The 21,175-nt window shown below is 35.1% G+C and overlaps 1 protein-coding gene across 2 annotated transcripts in view; it reads left to right on the top strand.

The window, feature by feature from the left end:
- Positions 1-21,175, top strand: part of CNTN3 (contactin 3) — a 332,828-nt gene that overhangs the window by 114,885 nt on the left and 196,768 nt on the right. For both annotated transcript variants that reach the window (XM_064361917.1, XM_012477072.2), the window contains one exon: positions 6,872-7,047. In XM_064361917.1, coding sequence (XP_064217987.1) covers positions 6,872-7,047 — 176 coding nt within the window. The remainder of the gene's footprint in view (positions 1-6,871; positions 7,048-21,175) is intronic.

Below are 21,175 nucleotides of genomic sequence, written 5' to 3'. Positions count from 1 at the left end.
TGTTCAAAATTTATCAATGAGTGAGAAATGGGAATCTATATCATAAAACACATTTTAAACATTCAATTAAAAAAAACAGCATCGCAACTTTAACTCATTTAGATCTTTAGCAATTATTGCTGAAGTCTAGTTATTTTTGGATAAAGTATTGAATATGCAAATTCAGACATTCATTCTTTCAAAGGCTGCAATTATTCTCATCACTTCAGTAAACATATTAACAAACATTGCATTTGAACACAAACGCATTTGCTTATTAACTTGAAAGCTGCATCTAAAACCACAAATTGCTTCTGTGATTAAATTTCTAATTTTCCTGTCAAACCCCAAATAAAGTATTGCCTGTTGATTTAACGAGTGTTTAGTGCGGGCATATTTCCTAGGCCCAAATCCCAGCCCTCTCCCAATGTTTTAGTAAGTTATTTTGTTCTTTTCACATTTGTTTATGTTGAGGTTTAAAATACGGTTTACGTTGAGGTTTAAAATAAGTTTGTTTTTCTCCAGAATATTGTTTGTATGTCCATTGTCGGGACCAGATTTTGTGTGACCGAGTACATATTTGAAAGACAATAGCTTTATGTAATCAACTGTGAGGTGAATTTTATTTGGGGATTATTTTTGAAACTACTGGAAGTCATTTATTTTTAGTTTTGTTAGCTTCAATTTCAAGTTGTGATGTTGTCTAACCTTATTAGTGGGTTCAAACGGAGGACACATTTAGAGCCTGTTGCCTTAAATTATACCAATGATAAATAGATCTGTGTTTATATTCATTATTGTTATTCCATACTGGTGTGGTTTTGTGGAAAAGGTTGCCATTTCTGATAACTAATATATTAAATAACAATAGTAAGATAAAGGAAAATAATGATGCATTAATTCCCTATCTTTAAGATTGTTTATCGACAATATGGATGACCATAGTCAATGAAGACTGTGTGGAGGTTAGTTATGGCTAGGGTAGAGAACAGAATTAGATTACTAAAGTATGTAAGTATGGTGCCTGATGGTAGAATTTCAACACTGATTGAAATTGTCATTATCCCGTGGAGCTTACATTACTTTGAAAAGCACCGTTTGACCTTTAGAATTTAGGCTTTTTTGCTGATTTAACTCATTATTATACAAATTTGTGTTCACACACACACACACACACACACACACACACACATTCATTCTGTTTCTCTCTCTCAAACATAGTTTGTTCTTTGTATTAGAAAGCAGTGATTTTTATACCCTCAGCCATTGATGTTTTAGTTTATTTCCTGAATGTAACAATGAAAGTTTTCCTCATTTAGAAGTAATAACTACCAGTTTTGAAATATCTCCTATGTCAGGTACATTATGCTTTCTATTCAAGAATCAAAAATTGTTGGCCTCAGGGTATGCAGCTGTTTTAAAGAAATTGTATTCAAATTCATTTTTAGGTGGAAATCTGCCTTAGACTCCACCATTATGTTTTATTGGGCTTGGTCCAATTCTCTCAGACACTACCTTTTTTAGCCAGCGTCCCTGTTGTGTGTAGAGAATATAACTAAGATTTAGAAGAAGGAGACTGATCAAAGGTACACTACCTTAAGTAGGCCAGTAACCCACGACTTCTAATTGCAGTACTCCAAATATTTATCTCTAATTATTGACAGAGATACAAGTTCACATAGAACCTTCACACGAACCAGTTTAAGAGGTTGAGAGCTTATTGAAAATTACTAGATTTGTGAAATATATATAATAAACCATTTCTCACTTGTGATTCTAAAAGCAAATTCTAATTTGTGTAGAATGAGTGTTTGAACACTGAAGGCTAACACTGAACTTACAGGATTATTCCAGAGTGTTACAACATCATGATTATGCAAAGGTGTTTAATCTTTTGACGTTTACCACCAAGCTAAAGGTACAAGGCTAGTCTGCTTCTGGAGCACGATGTAAATGTTACATGATTGAAATGCTGGTATATATGGCCCCAAGAGACATGAGGTTATCTTCTTCTTTTGCTCCAGATCAGTGCATTAAGCCTTTTGGAATGGGATTTGGGTATGCAAATATACTTTTATGAAGTCTTAAATAATTTCCAGATTTCAAAAAGATTTCATTCTGATACTTAGAGTTCCTGGTGAGCTTTTAAATTCTTTGGTAAAAGTAGAAATTTGTAACTTTTACAAAGGATTATGGACATGCAGAACCAAAAGGCAATGTTCGCTACTAAATGCTTCCCAAATTCATGACCTGAGTGTGCCATTTATCTGTCACACTTTACTACTGAGTGTTGTGTTCATGAAGCCCAGATAGTTGGATTACAGTTTCTTGTAAAGAAAATGAGTCTAATTTGAAGATTTATTGAACACATATTTTGTAAAGAAGGAGCTGAACATGTATATGCCTTCAGATTTTTATTTTATTTTTTTTGAGACAGGGTCTGGCTCTATTGCCAAGGCTTGAGTGCAGTGGCGCCATCTCAGCTGGCAGCAACCTCCACCTCCCAGGCTCAAGCCCTCTCACCTCAGCCTCCTGAGTAGCTTGGACTATAGGTGCACTCCATCACACCTGGCTAATTTTCACCTTTTTTTTGTGAGGATGAGCTTTCACTATGTTGCTCAGGCTGGTCTTAAACTACTGGTTTCAAGAGGTCTTCCCAGCTGGGCCTCCTAAAGTAGTAGGATTACAAGCATGAGCCACTGTGCCTGGCCCTTATTATTCATTTCTTATACAAATGAAAATATTAGACATACTTAGAAATCAGTCTCAAATATGAGTATTTTGCCTTAGGAACTTAGGTATACTTAGAAATTTAGGTATTTTTTCTCTCAGGATAAAATATTAATAACTATTGGCAGCTTAGGCCCAGAGATTACTTGCACATTTCAGAGTTTAAACAAAGACAACCTTTTTGAATTCACATATTTTCAGCAAGAGGAAAAACAATCAATGTTTAATAAGATATTGAGAAATTTTATATCACCTGGGGTGAGTTCCATTTAATGATGAATAGTATTAGGCAGGAGAAAAATAATTATATTGCTTTGTTAAAAGAAAATTAACATTCTTCTGATTATGGCAAGTATATTTTAGCTCTAAAGAGTTTGCTAACACAAATGCGCTAATATTTTGGACCATATTTAAAAATGGAGAAACATATTTTTAAAAGAATAGTCTTTGCTTTTTCACATAGTGAAATAATCTGGGGATTGTGTGTGTGATAAAGACTGAAATAAAGAAAATGAGAAACATTTGTATGTAATGGAACAAATCTTTTCCGTTTTTGTTCTTTAGTCAAAACTTAATGATGATAGCTTTTAGATCTTAGACACCTAATGAAATAAAGTATATTCCAGCATACTCTATGGTTTCTTAAATCTTCCTAGCTGTTAAATACACAAGAATAAGTGCTTCTCCATATTTTATTTATCTTTACAATTTTCCACATAGCCACTGTACCTTGATTATTCATTGGCTCAACACAAAAACACAATTTTCAATTGAAGCCATCAGGCCTGCTTAGTCAGGCCATAAACATTCTAACTCGTGAGCTAAACAGTGTTTTATTCATATACAAACTACTCTTCTTAGGTGAGGAAAACACAAATGCCCTTTGTCACGAGAGTCCTCCATTCAGAGGTGTTTGAAATTAATGATATCTTTCCTGATTTGTGTTTAGAGGAGGTTTTTCCCCTGTAAGCATTTAGTCACTTAGTAACTGAGAAATCTTTTACAGTTTAAAAATTAAACCCACCCACTTTTGATTTACTGTCAGATGTATTCCTTAAAAGGGTCAGTATGTGTTCTCATCCCATGTTTTGCTGACTTCTTAGGGAAGGTACCAATGTGGTTCAACCATATGTGAAAGACATAGTCCGTTCCATGTAGAAGGAGAGGACTAAAAGCATTGAATCAAACATAGGACCAACATGTGCTTGATGAGAATGGAATAAAAGAGAAGCAAAGGGGACAGATGGGTTTGCAGCCTTTGATGGGGGGCCTCTTCCCATACTAACCATGGCATTTGCCCGTTTGTTGAATCCCTACCCAGTGGAAGCATTGAGCTGAGAGCTTTGCATACATTGTCTGAAAAATTGAAGAGCAAGCCTATGAGATAAATGGCATTTTCTCCATTTTGTATGTTAAAAGCTTAGGTTCAGAGGTGTTAGGGAATTTGCCATGGTCATGCTGTAGGTGACCAACTGATAAACTAATGAGCAGTTGGTTCCAAATCCAATTTGTTTTCGTTATGCTGTTGCTTGAAAGGCATGGCTAAGGCCTGGGGATTAGACAGAAGGGTGGAAGTGGGAACAGAAACTAGGAAACTAGGGGAAAAAAATACCTACAAAAATGTGAGCTTCCTGAAGTCAGGGACCTTTTATCACAACTTCAGAACATAGAAAATTGCCTGACATAGACACTTTGTAAATGTTTTTTACTGACCGAGAAGAGAGGGAGGGAGAAAGGGAGGAAAGGAAGGAAGGAAGGGAGGCGGAAGGAAGGAAGGAAGGGAGGTGGAAGGAAGGAAGGACTTTCTAATCAGTTGTTGAATATGAAATGGGCTAAATTAAAAGGGAGCAATTCTTTTCTGCTTGTGTTTACTGAATGTACATATTAAACACTGGGAAATCTTATTAAGGTGTAGATTCTGATTCAGGATGTGGGGTAGGGCCCTAGATTCTGCATTTCCAGCAGGCTCTCACGTGGTGATGATGCTGGCCTGCAGACCATATTGTTTCAGAGTATTCGTAAAGAGTGTGAATGAACACTTTTCCTTTATTTTACTTGCTTTTCTGAATTTCTATAGTTCTAGGACTTGGGATGGAATAAGATGAAAGGTTTATTAGTGCTCCTAGTTCAAATTCAAATCTTAAGGGTAGACTTAAAGTCAAAATAAGACATGGTAACGCAAAATTTTCATGCAGATAGGGACTTGTCTTGGGAAGGATCATAAGAGTTACTTTATAAGTAAACCAAACAAAAACCAACAGCAGAAGTCTGCCATAAATGAAAAAGATGTTATTGCTTTTTCTTTCTAATTTTGCTCCAGTTCAAAAGAGAAGAGTTGGGACCTCCAGTTTGTTCTCTTAATTTCTTCGAGTCTTTTTATTAAAAGTGTTGCTTTAAAAACTGAGAAATTCCTATGTGAAGGAAAAAAGAACAAGTGAGAAAGCTTTGATTTATAAATGTAGCAAATGATAAAATATTACTTTGAGCAGTACAGATTAAACTTATAAACTCACCCCTTTTCTTTACTACTCAGCCATTAATACTTCATTATGCATTATTTCAGATATAGAAAATGATACAGACATACAATAGGGCATAATGATGAACATGCATATAATTATAAATTTAAGAAATAAAGCGAAAAATGCTAAATTTCCCAGTGTAGGCTCCCTAAGCACATCCTACTCTCTTTCCATGAGAGATTTAAAATATCTTAAAGTTGAGGTTTATAATTTTCAGACCTTTTAAAATACACTTAGTGTATAATTAATAATTATTTATTAATGCATTATGCTATATAATTATATGGTATATTAGAATTATATAAATAATTATAAAAATATATGTATATATTAAAAGGTCTGAAAATTATAAACCTCAACTATGTTTAAAACTTCACATAAATGATATCTAACTGAATTTTTAAATTTTCCTTGTTATGTACTATTGCTTGAGTCATCCATGTTTATAAAAGTGACCCATTTTCACAGTTGTATAATATTCCATTTAACTTTATGCACTTCTATTTGAGATGATGTTCACATTTCATCTCTTTATATGTCTTCACAAAATATATGCAGGTCAAGTATTTCCTATATTAAGGCAACAATTTCTAGATGGCCCATAACATCATTGAAGAACTCTGTGCTAGAATTCAAGTAGATGCCACTCTTCATCCCTCCAATTACTAGTTTTGGGTTCAGTTGTCAGCTCACACAGTTGCTTTATTAAAATCATCATCTATAAAATAGTCATTATATTACTCTTTTTTCCAAAATATTATAAGGAATAATTAATATGACCATTGTTATAATATGCTACAATTTACAGAACTGATTGTAGTGTCATTTTATTATAAAAATTGGGTCGTCTTGGAGGTGGGCGCCCCTTTTTTACGGTAATGTGTTCTTGATATTGTGAGATATGGATGGGTTTTTAAAGGTGAAGTACTTTGATGTGTCAAGCATACTTACTGTTTAAAAACTTTCAGCTTGAAAACTCTTATTTAAAAACCTGCTTCTCCCTTCGTTTCTCTTTAGGCTTCCCATTGATAAATATGGCTCTGGGGTTAGTGCCTTTACTTTTTCCGACCCCCTGGGTGGTGTTTATGGTCTTTTGCCACAGTGTACCATTTTGTAAATTGCACCGTGATGGCTTAGAAAAGTGGAGAATGCCTCGGGGACAGGTATTTACCCAGACAAATTGAAATGGATAGTTGAGCACTTACCCAATTAATTTATTAAATGTGCTCAGTCAATCTGGATAAATCAAAGAAATGTGCTGTTTTCTTGCTTCATTGTCAGCAGGAGCTTGGCCTAAAGTATCTGAAATAATTACCTCAACTTTCTACTTCATCTTTGCCTATACAGACCTAGCCTAATTTTTCCCCTAGCGAACAAATAAAATCATTCCCACCTCCTAAGAAACCTTTAAAAACCTTTAACTTCTAGATGCTACTTTGTTGTACTTTCTACTGTGCTTTAACTTTTTGTTTCTGATAAATACTTGGGCATATTTGATCTTCAGGTATGTAACATTTGAATAATATATGTATCACTTTTTACTTACATGAGGGAAAATGTTTAAAGTAGATATTTTAATCAAGATCTTTCTTTTAAGTTTAAAGCTACTAAGGAGGGAAAACCTTGATACTGTTTTACAGATGGCAGCTCAATGGAAGTGATATTGATACAAATATGGATCATCATTATAAGTTGAATGGTGGAAATCTTGTGGTTATTAACCCGAACAGAAATTGGGATGCAGGAACTTACCAGTGTTTTGCAACAAATTCACTTGGAACAATTGTCAGCAGAGAAGCCAAACTTCAGTTTGCCTGTAAGTTTATGTTCACATGTCTAACAAATTCAGCATTAGAAAATACATAACTTAATTTGTGTGGTCATTTTGGATTTCAGAAATAATATGTGGATTTTATTAATTCAATAAATAGGTTGAGAAAACAATTCAGTATGATTTTTTGGACACCCTGTAGTGTTCAAATCAGAGCTTAAAAATATGTGTGTGTGTGTCTGTGTGTCTGTGTGTATGCAGGTGTGCATGTGTACATGTAGGGGGGTGTGTGTGTGTGTTCTGTTTTACTGTTTCACAAGGATTCTGTGTAAGGAACAGGAAAGAATGCAGTTGATAATTTTTTTATTGAGCAGCTACTATGTGCATTGTACTATGAAAAAAAAATATGAAGGAATTGTCAGAAATGGCCCTTGCTTTTGAAGAACATTTAGAAAATTCCATCTGACAAACCTGAAAATATTAAGGAACAAAGACAGTGAGAACAAGAAGAAATTGACATATGTGGTGACATGTTGTTGACCCCGCTGGGGTGCTGTCACAGATACCCTTACGGATTACCCTCAGCACAGCTCCCACTGAAGCCTGGGTTCTGGAAGCCATTTTGTACCATGTTATTTAGACTTGAGTGGATACATAGCCCAATCTGGGAAGGTTACATGCTTTCTCTAGGAAGTTTGGACTTGGACCCAGAGGCCCAATTTATTTTTTATCTTTGCTTATTTTCTCTTCTTTTTTGTTTCTTTTTACTAGTGTCTCTTTATTATAGTTTTGTATTTTGTACATAATGCATATTATGATTACCTTGCTTCTAAGATTTTTTAAAGTTTTTTACACCTAAATAATTCTGAAATTGAAATGCATATGTTCTTATAATGAGGTAGTATTCTCTCTGTTTTCTCCATAAGCTTTTATTAAATTAATGATGGGTCATTTAATGCATGGCCTATTCTTTTGCTTTCTAGTTTAATAATGGCAAGGGTTGGCTTTGCTTGTGCCATTATATTCTGTGTCCTGTTTTTCATATTTATTTGCTCTTTCCTTTGTTTTCTCTTTACTTTTTTTCCTGTAGGCACAATTTTTTTTAACTGTTTCTTCCCTACATATTTTGAAAGCTGTATGTGATGTTTGTATCATACAACTAGTTACTTTTAAGTTTATTAAATACTTTGTGTATATTTCTCCAGTATCCAGAATTTAAGGTAATTTTTCCAAAGTTTCTCCATTTTAAACAAAGAGTTTAATTTCCTTTTTCCTCTTGCCTCATATTTTGCAATATTTGTGCAATTTCCATGATTATTGATTTAAATTATATTATTTTAATGTATATAGGAATATATATGTGTGTGTGTGTATATATATATACATATATATATACACACATATATATATATATAAAATAGTCTTCTCATAGATAATTGTGTATGTGCATATAGTTGTTAACCAGAATTTGCCCAAAATCTATGATGTATCTATGTTTTACCTGGCATTAGTGCCAACTACCAGACCTCTTCTCATTTTTGCATTCTTATTTTTTAAAATTTCTCAATAAATTTAAAAACATTTGCAATATTTACTATGTTACATTTAAAAAATTCAAGTATGTTTTATGCTTTTTCATTTTAAGGGATGTCATCATATTCCCTTAAATGTGAGGATACCATTTGGTTGATAATAAATGTTGAGTCTCGGAGCTGTTTAACAGAGAATTCCAAGTGTTTTGCTCTGTTGTCTTCTGAAATTAGTGCTGCTGAAGAGAATAAGGTGGCCAGGCTAATTTCTGGTTTTGGGGAGCTCACCACCACCCCTTGTAGTTTGAGTTTCACTTGGTTGTATATAGGAGGATTATTTTTTCTTCATCTTTGTAGTTTAAAACATAGATTTCCAGCATATAGCTAAGTTTATTTTGATTTGCTTAGAGCTTGAAAAATTCATTTTTGTACTTACACATTTTGTATACAGTTGAGGAGAGTTTCTTTTTATATAGTTTAGTTTTATATTCAATTTATTTATATTTTCAAAAGGCATGATCATCTACATTGGATTTCCTTTTTTCTGTCCCATTCTTTGCAATTCTTTTCATCTCAGCCTGTTCTTTCCTATGACTTCCTGTTCCTGATTCATAGGTGCCACATCTTTTTGTATTGTTTTGAAGATATAGTCAGTTTTCAGAAATGCTATTTTTGATCTTGGAGTCAGGGTTTCCTCCACTACTTCCATTTGGTGTTTCCATTTTTATGCTTAAGTATTTTCAATAGGTTTTAAAACAAATCATGTCTACACTCAGTCTTTGCCTACAAGATGGTGCTGGTGGACTACCCAGATCCTACAGTCTTTGCCCTGTGCAAGTGGGAGATGAGCAATTCCCAGTCTAATTCCTTGTTTCTAGGAGTCATTCCTCTTATAAAGTGATGCATACATTCATCTAGTGATATTTTATACTATGGATTCTTCATTTCATACCTGATAATATATGAAGACATATAATTAACTTACAAGTTTTTCCTCAGTTAGCCCCTCCTGAAAAGTACGACTTGTATGAGGGAAAAAAAAGTATGACTTGTATGAGAAAATACCTCTAAAATTATCTTGCTTATCTTGCACCTCTTGCAGTCTGCCCTGTTTCCTGGCCAGCACTTTATATAGGCAGAGTGTGGTGAAGTTGTTGAATCAGGGATGGGATTTTACTCTACTTAGGAGCTAATAAGCTAGTCTGTTACTGTTTCATGGATGCTGGAAGAAGACATGAGACTCCTGGGTCAGTGACTTAGGACTTTATTATTCTTGGTACATAAGCATCATGAGGTTCAGCATGTTTGATTGAGTTCCCCTTAACTCCAAGTCCCACAGAGGGATGCAGTAGGGCTAGGGTAGATAATGCACCCATCTGTGAGAAACACTGGGATTAGAGAATCCATCTCTTTTACAGCAAACACTAAGGAAGCCTGGTCTTTGTTCTAGAGGGAGACATTACCTTATCCCTCCAGGTTGCTTTCTTCAAACACATCCTTGAGATGAGGACATGGCAATGAGCAGTTAGACCATTCATTCCTTTTTGGCACACTCAGCACAAACTTGCAAGGGAGCCCAGAGACATGGCAGATTGCTTCTCCCAACAGAAATTACTCATTTTCTTTTTTGGTACTGCCGTTGAGTTTCTGAGTTGGGGTGCCCATATCAGGATACATAAGGTGAGTCAAGTACAAACTAGTTTCCTACCTTTATTGTAATTCTCCCTTTCATAAAGTAAACTTAAGATGTAACATTGAGTCCCTTGGGTTTCCCCTCAATGTGTCCCCCTCTGCTCTACAAGTTTTATTTATTCCCTATATATTGACATTTGATTGCTTAGCTGTGTTGTTGTACAGTGAAATCATATTTTTTGTTCTCTTCTACATTTTTGGTGTTTTTCTAAGTGTTTTATTTGGAAGTTACAAGAAGCAACTTGGATATTCTTCACCTGACATCACATTGGACTGGAAAGTTAAAAAATGTTTTTTAATATTCATGTGGTTGGCAAAATAAGTAGAAGATATTTAATACATCAGTAATTCCAAATTATTAGCTACAGTAGAGCATTGTTTTAACTTCATAGCCTTGAAGAAAAAGTAATATGTTAACTGAAAGAAGGGATTAGAATGGAGACCCTGTATTAGGAGGAGGATGCTCAAGACTTCAGAGGAATCTTAACTTTCTTTGCTGCAGGCAAATGGATGTTCAAGTGTTGTCACTGAAAAATGTTCTAATTGTTAAATTTAGCTGTGTCTCCTCTCTTGACCATGTTGTGTGTTTATATGATTAGCTATATTTTCTTTGTTTCTCTTAGTTGTGGAGAAAGTACTTCTGTGTCCTTCATGCATAAATGAGTAAAGGAAAATATGGTTGATGCACACTTTTAACACTAGTGAAAAAGTAAAGAAATTGTATCTTAATTTTTGTGTGGCTTGAATAGTGCTTGTAATAAAATGAAAGTGAAAAGACCATATGTCTGATACGTTTACCCTAGATTTTTAGACTCCTTTTCTCAGATATTTATCAGCTAGTTTAGTTTTTATAATGAATGATTTATTATTTAAAATTTTTTTTCTTTAGTTTTACTGGGATAGTGATGCTGTCTTTCTCTTTTAATCTGTTAACATGGTGGACCTTCACTAGTATTAAGTGATCGTCTATTCCTGGGTTAGTTTCAACTTGGAATTTATGCAGTTTTAAAAAATACCTGGATGTTAGCTGGTATTTTCTGTAGCACTTTTGCCTATTTATTCTTTCTGGCTATCCTTTTTTGGCTTTGCTTTCAAAGTTATTTTCACCTCTAAAAGTGACCTGGAGATTATTCCTTATTTTTCTCTTCCCTAGAAAATGTTGAGAAATACTGGAGTTATCTTTTCCTTGAAAAAGGTGTATATGTTAAGCTTCGAGTTTTCTTTGAGGAAATATTTTAACTATAGATTGAATGTATTGAATAGTTATAGGACTAATCATACTATTTCTTTGTGATAAGTTGTATTTTTTCCAGAAATTTTATCCATTTCATTTATGTTTTCTAATGTATTGGTAAAAAAATGTTTCAAAAGTTTTTAAATTATTTTTCTCATTTCTGCTTTATCTAGACATATACTTACTGTTCTCTTATAAATATTATCTTGGTATCCTTTTTAAATATGATTTGTGAGAATTTGATGTTATTTCTCACTTTGAGATTTCTACCATCTATTTCATTCATTTTTCTCTTACCTTTATTGTTCTTCCAAAGTTCTTATGTTATTTTATAGTTGTTTTCTAAGTACTTAAGTTGCATAGTTATCTTAGTATTTTCTATACTTTATTCTCTTCTGGTATAAATTTCTGTGGTTTTAAATTTCCCTGAAAGTACACTTTTAGCTGTATTCAAAGAATTAGACATAACAAATTTATGTTTCAGTTCAGTAAATGTTATAATTTCATTATGATTTTCCTTGATCTGTGAGTTATCAGGTATGACATGTATTTTAAATTTCCAAACGTGGAATTTTACTAGTCATCTTTTGATGCTGATTTCTAACCTATTGGCCCATCGACCATGTGACTTTGTAAAAGGTATCCAGAGCTGAGTTTTGCAGCAAACAATAATTCTGATTATTTTTCCTTTCATGCATGATTTTAATAGTAGTGTTATTACATTATTTTACTTCTTGATTTTCTGTAGTCTCATACTTAAGTCAACCAAAGTTGTGGCCAAATTGTTAGGTGTCCTCTCAGATACTGAGATGTAATCAGATATTCTGTTAGTTTTATCTTCTTGGGGAATTATATTCTAGAGCCATTGGATTGCTCCAGTTGGACTGGTTTTTCTGTATATTAGGGACAAAGTTGTCTTTCTGGGATCTCTCTTCACCATCACTCACTCTGATAATCCCCTACAAATCTCTGCTGTGTCCACCCCCTGGCACCTATTTTCCATACCTTCTTCCTTCTTAGTGTTCATTGTTTAAGGATCTCATATCCTTCACATCCTAAAAAAAGATGAATGATATTTTTTTTATTTTTCTAGGACATGTATTCTAAAATTAGTATACTGGCATACTTGATCAAGAGACTTGGCTTAACTTAGCATGAATAATATGTTACAAATCTTTTTCTTTCAGAATGTTGAAGATTCTTTGCCATGTTAACTAGTTTACAGTGCTGTTGTTGTGAAGTCTGATGCCATTTTGATTTGTGGTATCTTGTATAGAGAGGCCTATATTTCTCTAGGGAAACTTGTAGGTTTTCTCTTTGCCCCTAGTTTTCTATTATGGCAAAAAACACAATTACTTTTGCAGCAACCTAGTAAAATTCCACAGTGACTTGATTTGTTATGGGTCAAATTTATTTCACATGTTGGTTACTGTGTGGGTCCTTGTAGTTTCAAAACATGAGTCCTTTAATTATGGGAGATTTTATGATTTCCTCTCCTTAGTTTTCTCTGTTTTCTATGTCACACATATGATTACTTGCATCTTGAACCACCTGGATTAGACTGTTTCTCCCAACCCTTCCTCCCTCCCCCATACAGTCTGTTCAGATTTTCTTTTCTTTGACTTTTATCTCTATTCTTGATAGACTACTTTAGTCCTTTCTTTAAATATTTCTATTGAGTTTTTAATACCTACCATATATTTATACAATTTAAGAGACTTTTACATTTGAAATTTCCATTCTTTAGCATATTCTAGTGTAATTGTTGTAATAGCTTATTATATCCACATCAAAACATGAATGATGGTTATTTGCCTCTATGTTTTCTTCCCACATACAAACAGTTTTGTCCAAGTTGTTTCATTTCAGTTTTATGTTGGTTTGTTTCTCTCTTTCAGGTGAGAAACCTTTTGCAGCTATCTGGTTTTATTTGTTTGTTGGCACAAACTAAGGAGTGTGGAACTAAAAACCTAATGGAAACCTATATGTGCTTGAGCAGAGTTTGTCATCAGGAGGGTCGCCATAGTGTGACATATCTCACTGGACTCTCACCTCATTATTACCTCTTTCTTTTTAAGAAAGTCAGATTCTCTAGAGGGGAAAGAAATCCAATTTTCTTTCTTGAGGGCAGAAGCCTCCACTGGCTCCTGGGAGCTAAGCAGAAAAGAGGCCTTGGGGGATTGCAGAATCCACTGTGCATACATGCATTTAATATACCTTACAAGACTCTCCACAAAATATCACCTCCAGTTCAGACAGCCTCTCTTTACCCCCTTTTGAGAATAAGCCTCTTCTCTTCTGGTGTGGAGCAGGGCACTCACCTGGCTATGTGGATGAGACAGAGAATCTGTATGCCTAACTGCAGCTTCAAATTCTTACCTTCCCATTGTTATATTTCATTTCCTCTTCCAGGTGTGTCACTCTCCCCAGTCCTAAGCTGTTGAGGATTCTGCCCACACATCAATCACTTCTGTGCTTTGCTCACTAAAAGCTTAAAAGTTGTCTTTCTCCATGAGGCCAAACCATTTAACATCATTACACCTGTTTTCTAACATTCATATTTGTACTTTCTTCTTCTATTGTCCTGTCTTTGTGGGTTTATGCCTTTACAAAATATCTCTTACCTACTAGTAAGTCCCAGTTGGGGAATATTTCAGGACTAAGAGAGAAATGACTTGTCTGTTTCCCCTAGATCCTTACTGTTATTTCACATAACTGTTGCTTGTTAGCTTAACCCCTGTGTTTACTGTTTCCCTTTCACCCATTCTTGCATCTGGAAGCATTTTCCTTCTTTGAGATCTGTATGTTTTTTTAAATTTTTAAAATTTTTAGTTGTTGTGGCTACATAGTAGGTGTATATATTTATGGGGTACATGAGACATTTTGATACAGACATGCAATGTGTAATAATCACGTCATGGAGAATGGGGTATTCCTCCCTCCCAACATTTATCCTTCATGTTATAAACAATCTGATTATACTCTTTTAGTTATTTAAAAATGTACAATTAGGTTATTATTGACTATAGTCCACCCTTTTGTGCTATCAAATAACGTGTCTTATTCTTTATTTCTATTGAACCCATTAACCATCCCCACCTCCCCAACCCTCCCAACCCCACACTATCTTTCCCAGCCTCTACTAACCAACCTTCTAGTCTATAAGCTCATGAGTTTTTGTTTTTAGATTCCACAAATAATATGTAATGTTTGTCTTTCTGTGCCTGGCTTGCTTCACTTAACATAATCATGAGATCTGTATGTCTTAGAAATCCTTTTAGTGAGTTCCTTTTGCTGGTCATTACTTTATTATTTTTCATTTATTTTGCTCTTTGGTCTTCAAGTGTGTTTATTTTGCCCTCATTTGCCAAAACATAATTTTGCAGTAAAGTGTGTTGTTCAAGGCACAGACGCAGTAGCTTACTTTCTGGGTCTGAAGCTTAGGTCCATCACTTACAGCCATGTGACTTTGGGCAGATTCTACACCTCTAAGGTTCTTCTTCTGTACAGCCGGGGTAATAAAATTTATCCTATCAGGTGTGAGGATTGAATGAGCTAATATATGTCAAGCACCTGGAACACTGCCTAGCACATAATGCATGCTGTTATCATTTTTATACAATTCTAGGGAGTGATTTTTGGAATGCATGTCTTATGGAAATTCTGGAAAATTCCTAGCCATATGTTTTCCACTTTTGTTTATCCCCCATGACTATTCTTTGTTCCTCCTGGTTTTCCTTTTGAATATATTTTGAATGATCTTATTATCTCTCCAATCTCTTTTTACTTCTCTTTCATATTTTCCATTCTATATCTCTTTATGTTCTTCCAAGTTAACTGCTTACCTTTAGCCTATACTATATTAATTCCTCTGTGATCTCTGCCTGATTTGTTATTAAGCTACCCTTTGAGGTTTTAATTTTAATGATTATGTTTTCCATGTCTAGACATTCTATCTGCTTCTTTTTCATGTGTTTCTATTCTTTATTCAGAGTATCATTATTTTCTGACCATTTGACCCCTCTCTTATTTTCCTTTGTTACTTTATTTAAGTCTAAAATATTTAGGTATTCATTCATAGTGTTGTTCTGTTAGCTCAGAATGTTGGAAGTGCTAATCTGTGATTTGTTGATCTGCTGACTCTTGTTGTAGTGAATAGTTTTGCCTTTTTAGATTTTTGATGGGAATTTGATCTTTAGCAGAGTTTCTACCTACCTGAACAAACATATGATACTTGTTAGCCTTGTTTAAGTAGTGTCCTTAACTAGCAGCTGTTATTGCTGCTGCCAGGAATCTCAGGGCTATACCAATCTGGAAACTGTCTTATGTTAGTATGTTGGCTTGATGTAGCCCAACATAAATAGTCCATTTTCATTACTCATGGTAGTTATGTTCTGTGAAGTCACTGCTAATACTGAATTAGTGAATACCGAACTATTGCTTCTAAGAGAAATACAAGATTAGGTTCCTGGGAGCCTCTGAACATTGTCCTCAATCAAACAATTCCTCACCTTGTTTTGTGTGTGTTTCTGCTTGAAGATACCTTATATGTTGTTGCTTCATTGACCCTGAATTCATGGCCTACTTCACTATAACGCATACATGAACATAGCTTAGCTAACACCTATATTTTCTTCATACAGCACTTCACAAACCTCTTGCACATAGAAACACTAGACTGCATTTTAGTACTACTCCGGGGAACCATTTTAATGGCAAGATTACCAAAAACAGTGCAAACATGAAAAACATGGCACAAAATGTGTGGTGAAAAGGACAGTTGTTTATATTGAGAGCTGAAACAAGAAGGCAGAATGTCACTTTGGTCAGATTTGGCTGGGAATGTGCCTATGAGGAGACCCCACATTTTCACCACTCCACACATGCCTGTGAATGACCTTGAAAGTGCTGCACATACTGATTTTGGGGTCACACATAAATTTTAGTGAGTAGGTGCATTTTCAAGTATGAAATTCATGAATAAGAAAAATCAACTGTTACATAAATACGAAACCCCAAACCATGTGAGATATAGGCCCAGTAGATTGAATTTTTGGTTGAAATAATACTGATTTCCATCGTTCCTTCTATCTGTATTATACTCAACTTCAGTGAGAAAGAGATGAACAAATTAATTTTCTAGTCCTTTCCCTGGATCCGTGGCTGGCTTTAACCATGAGTACAGACTTTCAGCGATGCAGGATGTGTGCAAAATGTCTTATTTCTAAATGGCAGTTTCCTAGGCTTAAAGATCTCATCTCGTCTTTCCACATGGGCAATTGAACCTAAGCTACCAGGTTACCAAACTAATCCTGTCATCCTACACACCCTTCTTACACTGTCCCAGCAACCAGTGTAAACTGTAGAATTTATGAGTCTGCTTTGTGGCTTTCTGTTTTTGCTTAGATACGCATTTGATTTAATTGTTGCATTTTAACCAAGATTGCCAGACAATTTGTGGAACTAGAATTCTATCTTTTCTTGAACCCCTTTATATTTTCATTCAGTTCTGTTGCTTAGGAAGATAATGTTAGTGAGTAAAGCAAGTTTTGTTTAAGCAACAAGGAGTATTAGGGTCTGGAATGGACCAGAGAAGCCACATGTATTAGTCTGTTCTCACATTGCTATAAAGAAATACCTGAAACTGAGTAATTTATAAATAAAAAAGTTCTGATTAGCATATGATTCTGCAGGCTGTACAGAAAGTGTGATACTGGCATCTGCTTCCTTGGCTGGCTTCTGGGGAGACCTCGGGATACTTAGAATCATGGCAGAAGGTGAAGCGGGAGCAAGCATGTCACATGACCTGAGCAGGAGCAAGAAAACAATGGGGAGGATGCACAGACTTTTAAACAATCAGATCTCTCACCTAAAACTCACTCACTATCACAAGAACAATACCAAGAGGGATGGTGCTAAACCATTCCCGAGAAACTGCCCCCATGATGTAATCACCAGGCCTCACCTCCAACACTGGGGACTGCATTTCAATATGAGATTTGGGCAGGGACTCACATCCAAACTATATCAGCATGCTCTTTCTAAAGGAAACTCTCAGTCAGGCATAGTGACTCATGTGTGTAGTCCAGCTACTTATAAGGCTGAGGCAGGAGAATTGCTTGAACTTGGAAGGTGGAGGTTGCAGTGAGCCAAGATCACACTACTGCACTCTAGCCTGGGTGACAGAGCGAGAGTCCATGTCAAAAAATAGAGGGGACTGTCACTATTAAGCTCCCCATTTTGAGTCATTTTATTACTCTTAAATTTATATTTCCTGGCTTAACCTCTGTCCTGAACTCCAGGGTCAAATAACTATCTGCCAGTTCCACATCTCTGGATATCAGCAGGCATCTGAAGCTTATATTTTCAAGCCATAATTTTGATTTTTCCCATAAACGATCTTTTCTGATGTTCTCCACCTTGGTAAGAGGGCACATTTGTTGTGTTGTTCAGATCCAAACTGAGAGTCATGTTTCACCTCTGTCTCTCTCATATTCCACATCTGTTTAGCAATAAATTGCATTTATCTTGAAAATATACCCAGAATCTAGCTATTGCTCACTCTTCCCACCATAACCACTTGAATGAGAATCAGGCCACCTCTCAACTCCCCTGTGGCAATAGCTTCTGACATATCCTCTAATTATCACTCTTTCTAGTACTGCCCCACTGCTGTAATTTCCTCATCTCCACCCAACAGCTAGAGTATTTTCTATAATTTCAGGCTGAACATATCGATACCTTTGTGGACAGAACCTCCAATGGCTTCTCATAAAGATTAAGAATAAATTTTACTCATTACCTTTGGTCCCAAGGCTCTGTCCTGGTTCCCATATGTGATCTTTCTTGTCCTTGCATTTTCCTCTCACCAATCTTGCCTTTCCTATAAGTCCTGTGAATGTTGTCACCCAGACCCTTTCTCCAGATCTGTACAGCTTGCTCCCATCATCCGGGTCACTGCTTCAGTATCATTTCCTGAAAATTGCTTTCTACCCTCTGTATTTTCTCCACAGCTTTGATTACCTGACAATTTACGTCTTTTCTATTTGTTTATTTGTAGAGAGATATTAAGACTATGTTGTTCACTGTTACATTCCTAGAATCTGGCAGTGTGCCTGGAATGTAGTAGATGCTCATTCAATATTTGTTCAATAAATGAAATGGTGAATGAGAAAATGCAGGACCAAAGCTAATCTCTTTGCAAAATAAAGCAGAATTTGTTCTTTACCTAAATTGTCTTGACATTTTAAATGTCAGGAACTAAATTTAAATTTTATAAAAGCACAAAATAGGCCAATCCTGTGAGCATAAAACAAAACAAGTGTGAGGGCCAGATATAGCCCAGGGGTCACTGGTGAGTGGTCTCTGACCTAGAAGTTGAGAGCAGATATACTATGAAATTAAAAGGATTGTATTAGATTATGAAGGATTCTACCCTCTCACATAACCAGATATATAAGATAGCATCTAATCAGCCTGGAAATGGTTTATTGGTTTATTTTTGTCTTTTCTGTCCCTCCCCATTTATTTTTTGTTTTTGGTTTTCTGTTCATTTTGCAATATTTTTATAGAAAGCAGAAATTGACCATATTGCTCTTATCAGCAGAGGGTAGCACATTATTCACTTTTCTTAGATTATAATATATATTTTAAAATTTTTAAAATTATTATAGATTATAATATTTAGAAGCACATTTAAACATGGAAGAGAGAAGTCTGCAGAAAGATTAAACAAATGCAGACAGTTTTAAGGATAAATCCCAAAGTGGCTGGCTATATCTGAAAATAAAAATTACCAACAATTAGTTAGCTAAAATTGTTGTGTTAAAATCAGTAGAAGCCTAATTTGCTGGGAGTTATAGGCTGTGCTATTTCTCATAACTAACTAGTGTGGCTAAAAATGCAAATTTCATCTTTATAAGTGACTTTAATCACATCCAAAGCTGCTTTGCTATGATGGTCTAAAACTAAGTTAAACTTAAAACCAAATGCTACAACTCAGTATGCCATTCATAGTGTATGAACTTAAAACAAAACTTTTTAGTAAAACACAATGCTTTTCAACCTAGTCACATCAGAAAGTTGTGACTTTTTAAAACCAAGTATCTGTAGAGATTAACATTTTATCATTAACTTCTCAGCCTGTGTATTTTATGTCTTTCCATATAAATGGAACATATTTGTTATTTGCCTTTTGAATCATAAAATCTTTTAGTTTGTACAATAACTGAAGGTATCTTAGGATATCCATGGTCTCCAATATTATTTCAGGCTATATATTATGAGGGGAAGAGATGGCTGAGAAGATTCCATTGACAGGTAACTTAATCTAAATTTTCACCAGACTTGCTATGTTTACCCACCTATTCTTAGGTTTTTGAGGTGCATATATATGAATGATTGCTATGAAGTGGGCAGAGTATGTTCAGATTAACCAGAATGTTTCCTAATCAATTTTCTCCTAAAAGCATAATGGTATGAGTTTCCATCTGTTGGACACTCTGTCGTGCTGGAATATGGGAAAGTAGTGCATAATTTGGACCATCGAGGTTGAGTTGAATTTGGAATCTTCATTATATGAACATAGCATGTTCGTAATTTAACAAGTGGCCTAATCATAGTAGCATAGCCAGCAGACATAAAGAAAGGATTTTCACTGTAGAGTTATAATGATAAGTGTGAACAACCAAAAGAAGTTACAGAGACTTCCAAGCTTGAGTTCATTCATTTATTCTGTGAGCATATATTGAGCATTTTCTGTGTGTCAGGCTCTTCACAAAAGGCTGAGCATTTAGGAATGTCCTTGTTTTCGTGTCACTTATGGTCTAGTGGGGAATATAATTTCATCAGATTAATACACAAATATATATAAGCTGGGACAGATACTATCAAGGAAAACACTAGCTTTCCATTTCCCCATAATCCATCTTTGGTAACTAAAATTCAATCTGCATTTTTCTGCCTTAATGAAAGTGTGGTGAGAAAGAGCCCAGTATGTTCTAGACTTGAATCACATGTATTTCAGTGTAGCCAACAAATCGGAGAATGATATGAGTTGGCAGAAGTGGTCACAGCCTGTTCAAGTTTATGTAAGCCATCACATTCCAAGCACTTTAGGGGCTAATAAACAGTGGCATATTTTGATTTATAAGATAACACTAGGTGCTCTTTGGCAGTGAGGCTAGAGGGGATCAAAAATTCAAACAAGGAGAATAGTAGGAAACTAGGAAATGATTACTTTTGTTTATAGAGTTGATGATTGTTAAGGAAGAAACTGGATTTTAAATCTTGAGAATAAAATGGATCGGGCACGGTGGCTCACTCCTGTAATCACAGCACTTTGGGAGGCTGAGATGGGTGGATCATGAGTTCAGGAGATGGAGACCATCCTGGCTAACATGGTAAAACCTCATCTCTACTAAAAATACAAAAATTAGCCAGGTGTGGTGGTGCGCACCTGTAGTCCTAGCTACTTGGGAAGCTGAGACACGAGAATCACTTGATCCTCTGAGGTGGAGAATGCAGTGAGCTGATATTGCACCACTGCATTCCAGCCTGGTGACAAAGAGAGACTCTGTCTCAAAAAAAAAAATTAAAAAGTTCTTGCCTATGCCTATGTCCTGAATGGTTTTGCCTAGATTTCCTTCTAGGGTTTTTATGGTGTTAGGTCTTATGTTTAAGTCTTTAATCCATCTGGAGTTAATTTTAGGGGAGGAAG

Source organism: Aotus nancymaae, unplaced genomic scaffold (assembly GCF_030222135.1).
Source record: "Aotus nancymaae isolate 86718 unplaced genomic scaffold, 86718_ANA_hifiasm-v0.15.2.pri h1tg000046l, whole genome shotgun sequence".
NCBI classification, from domain to species: domain Eukaryota; kingdom Metazoa; phylum Chordata; class Mammalia; order Primates; family Aotidae; genus Aotus; species Aotus nancymaae.
This window is presented reverse-complemented; position numbering and strand designations above follow the sequence as displayed.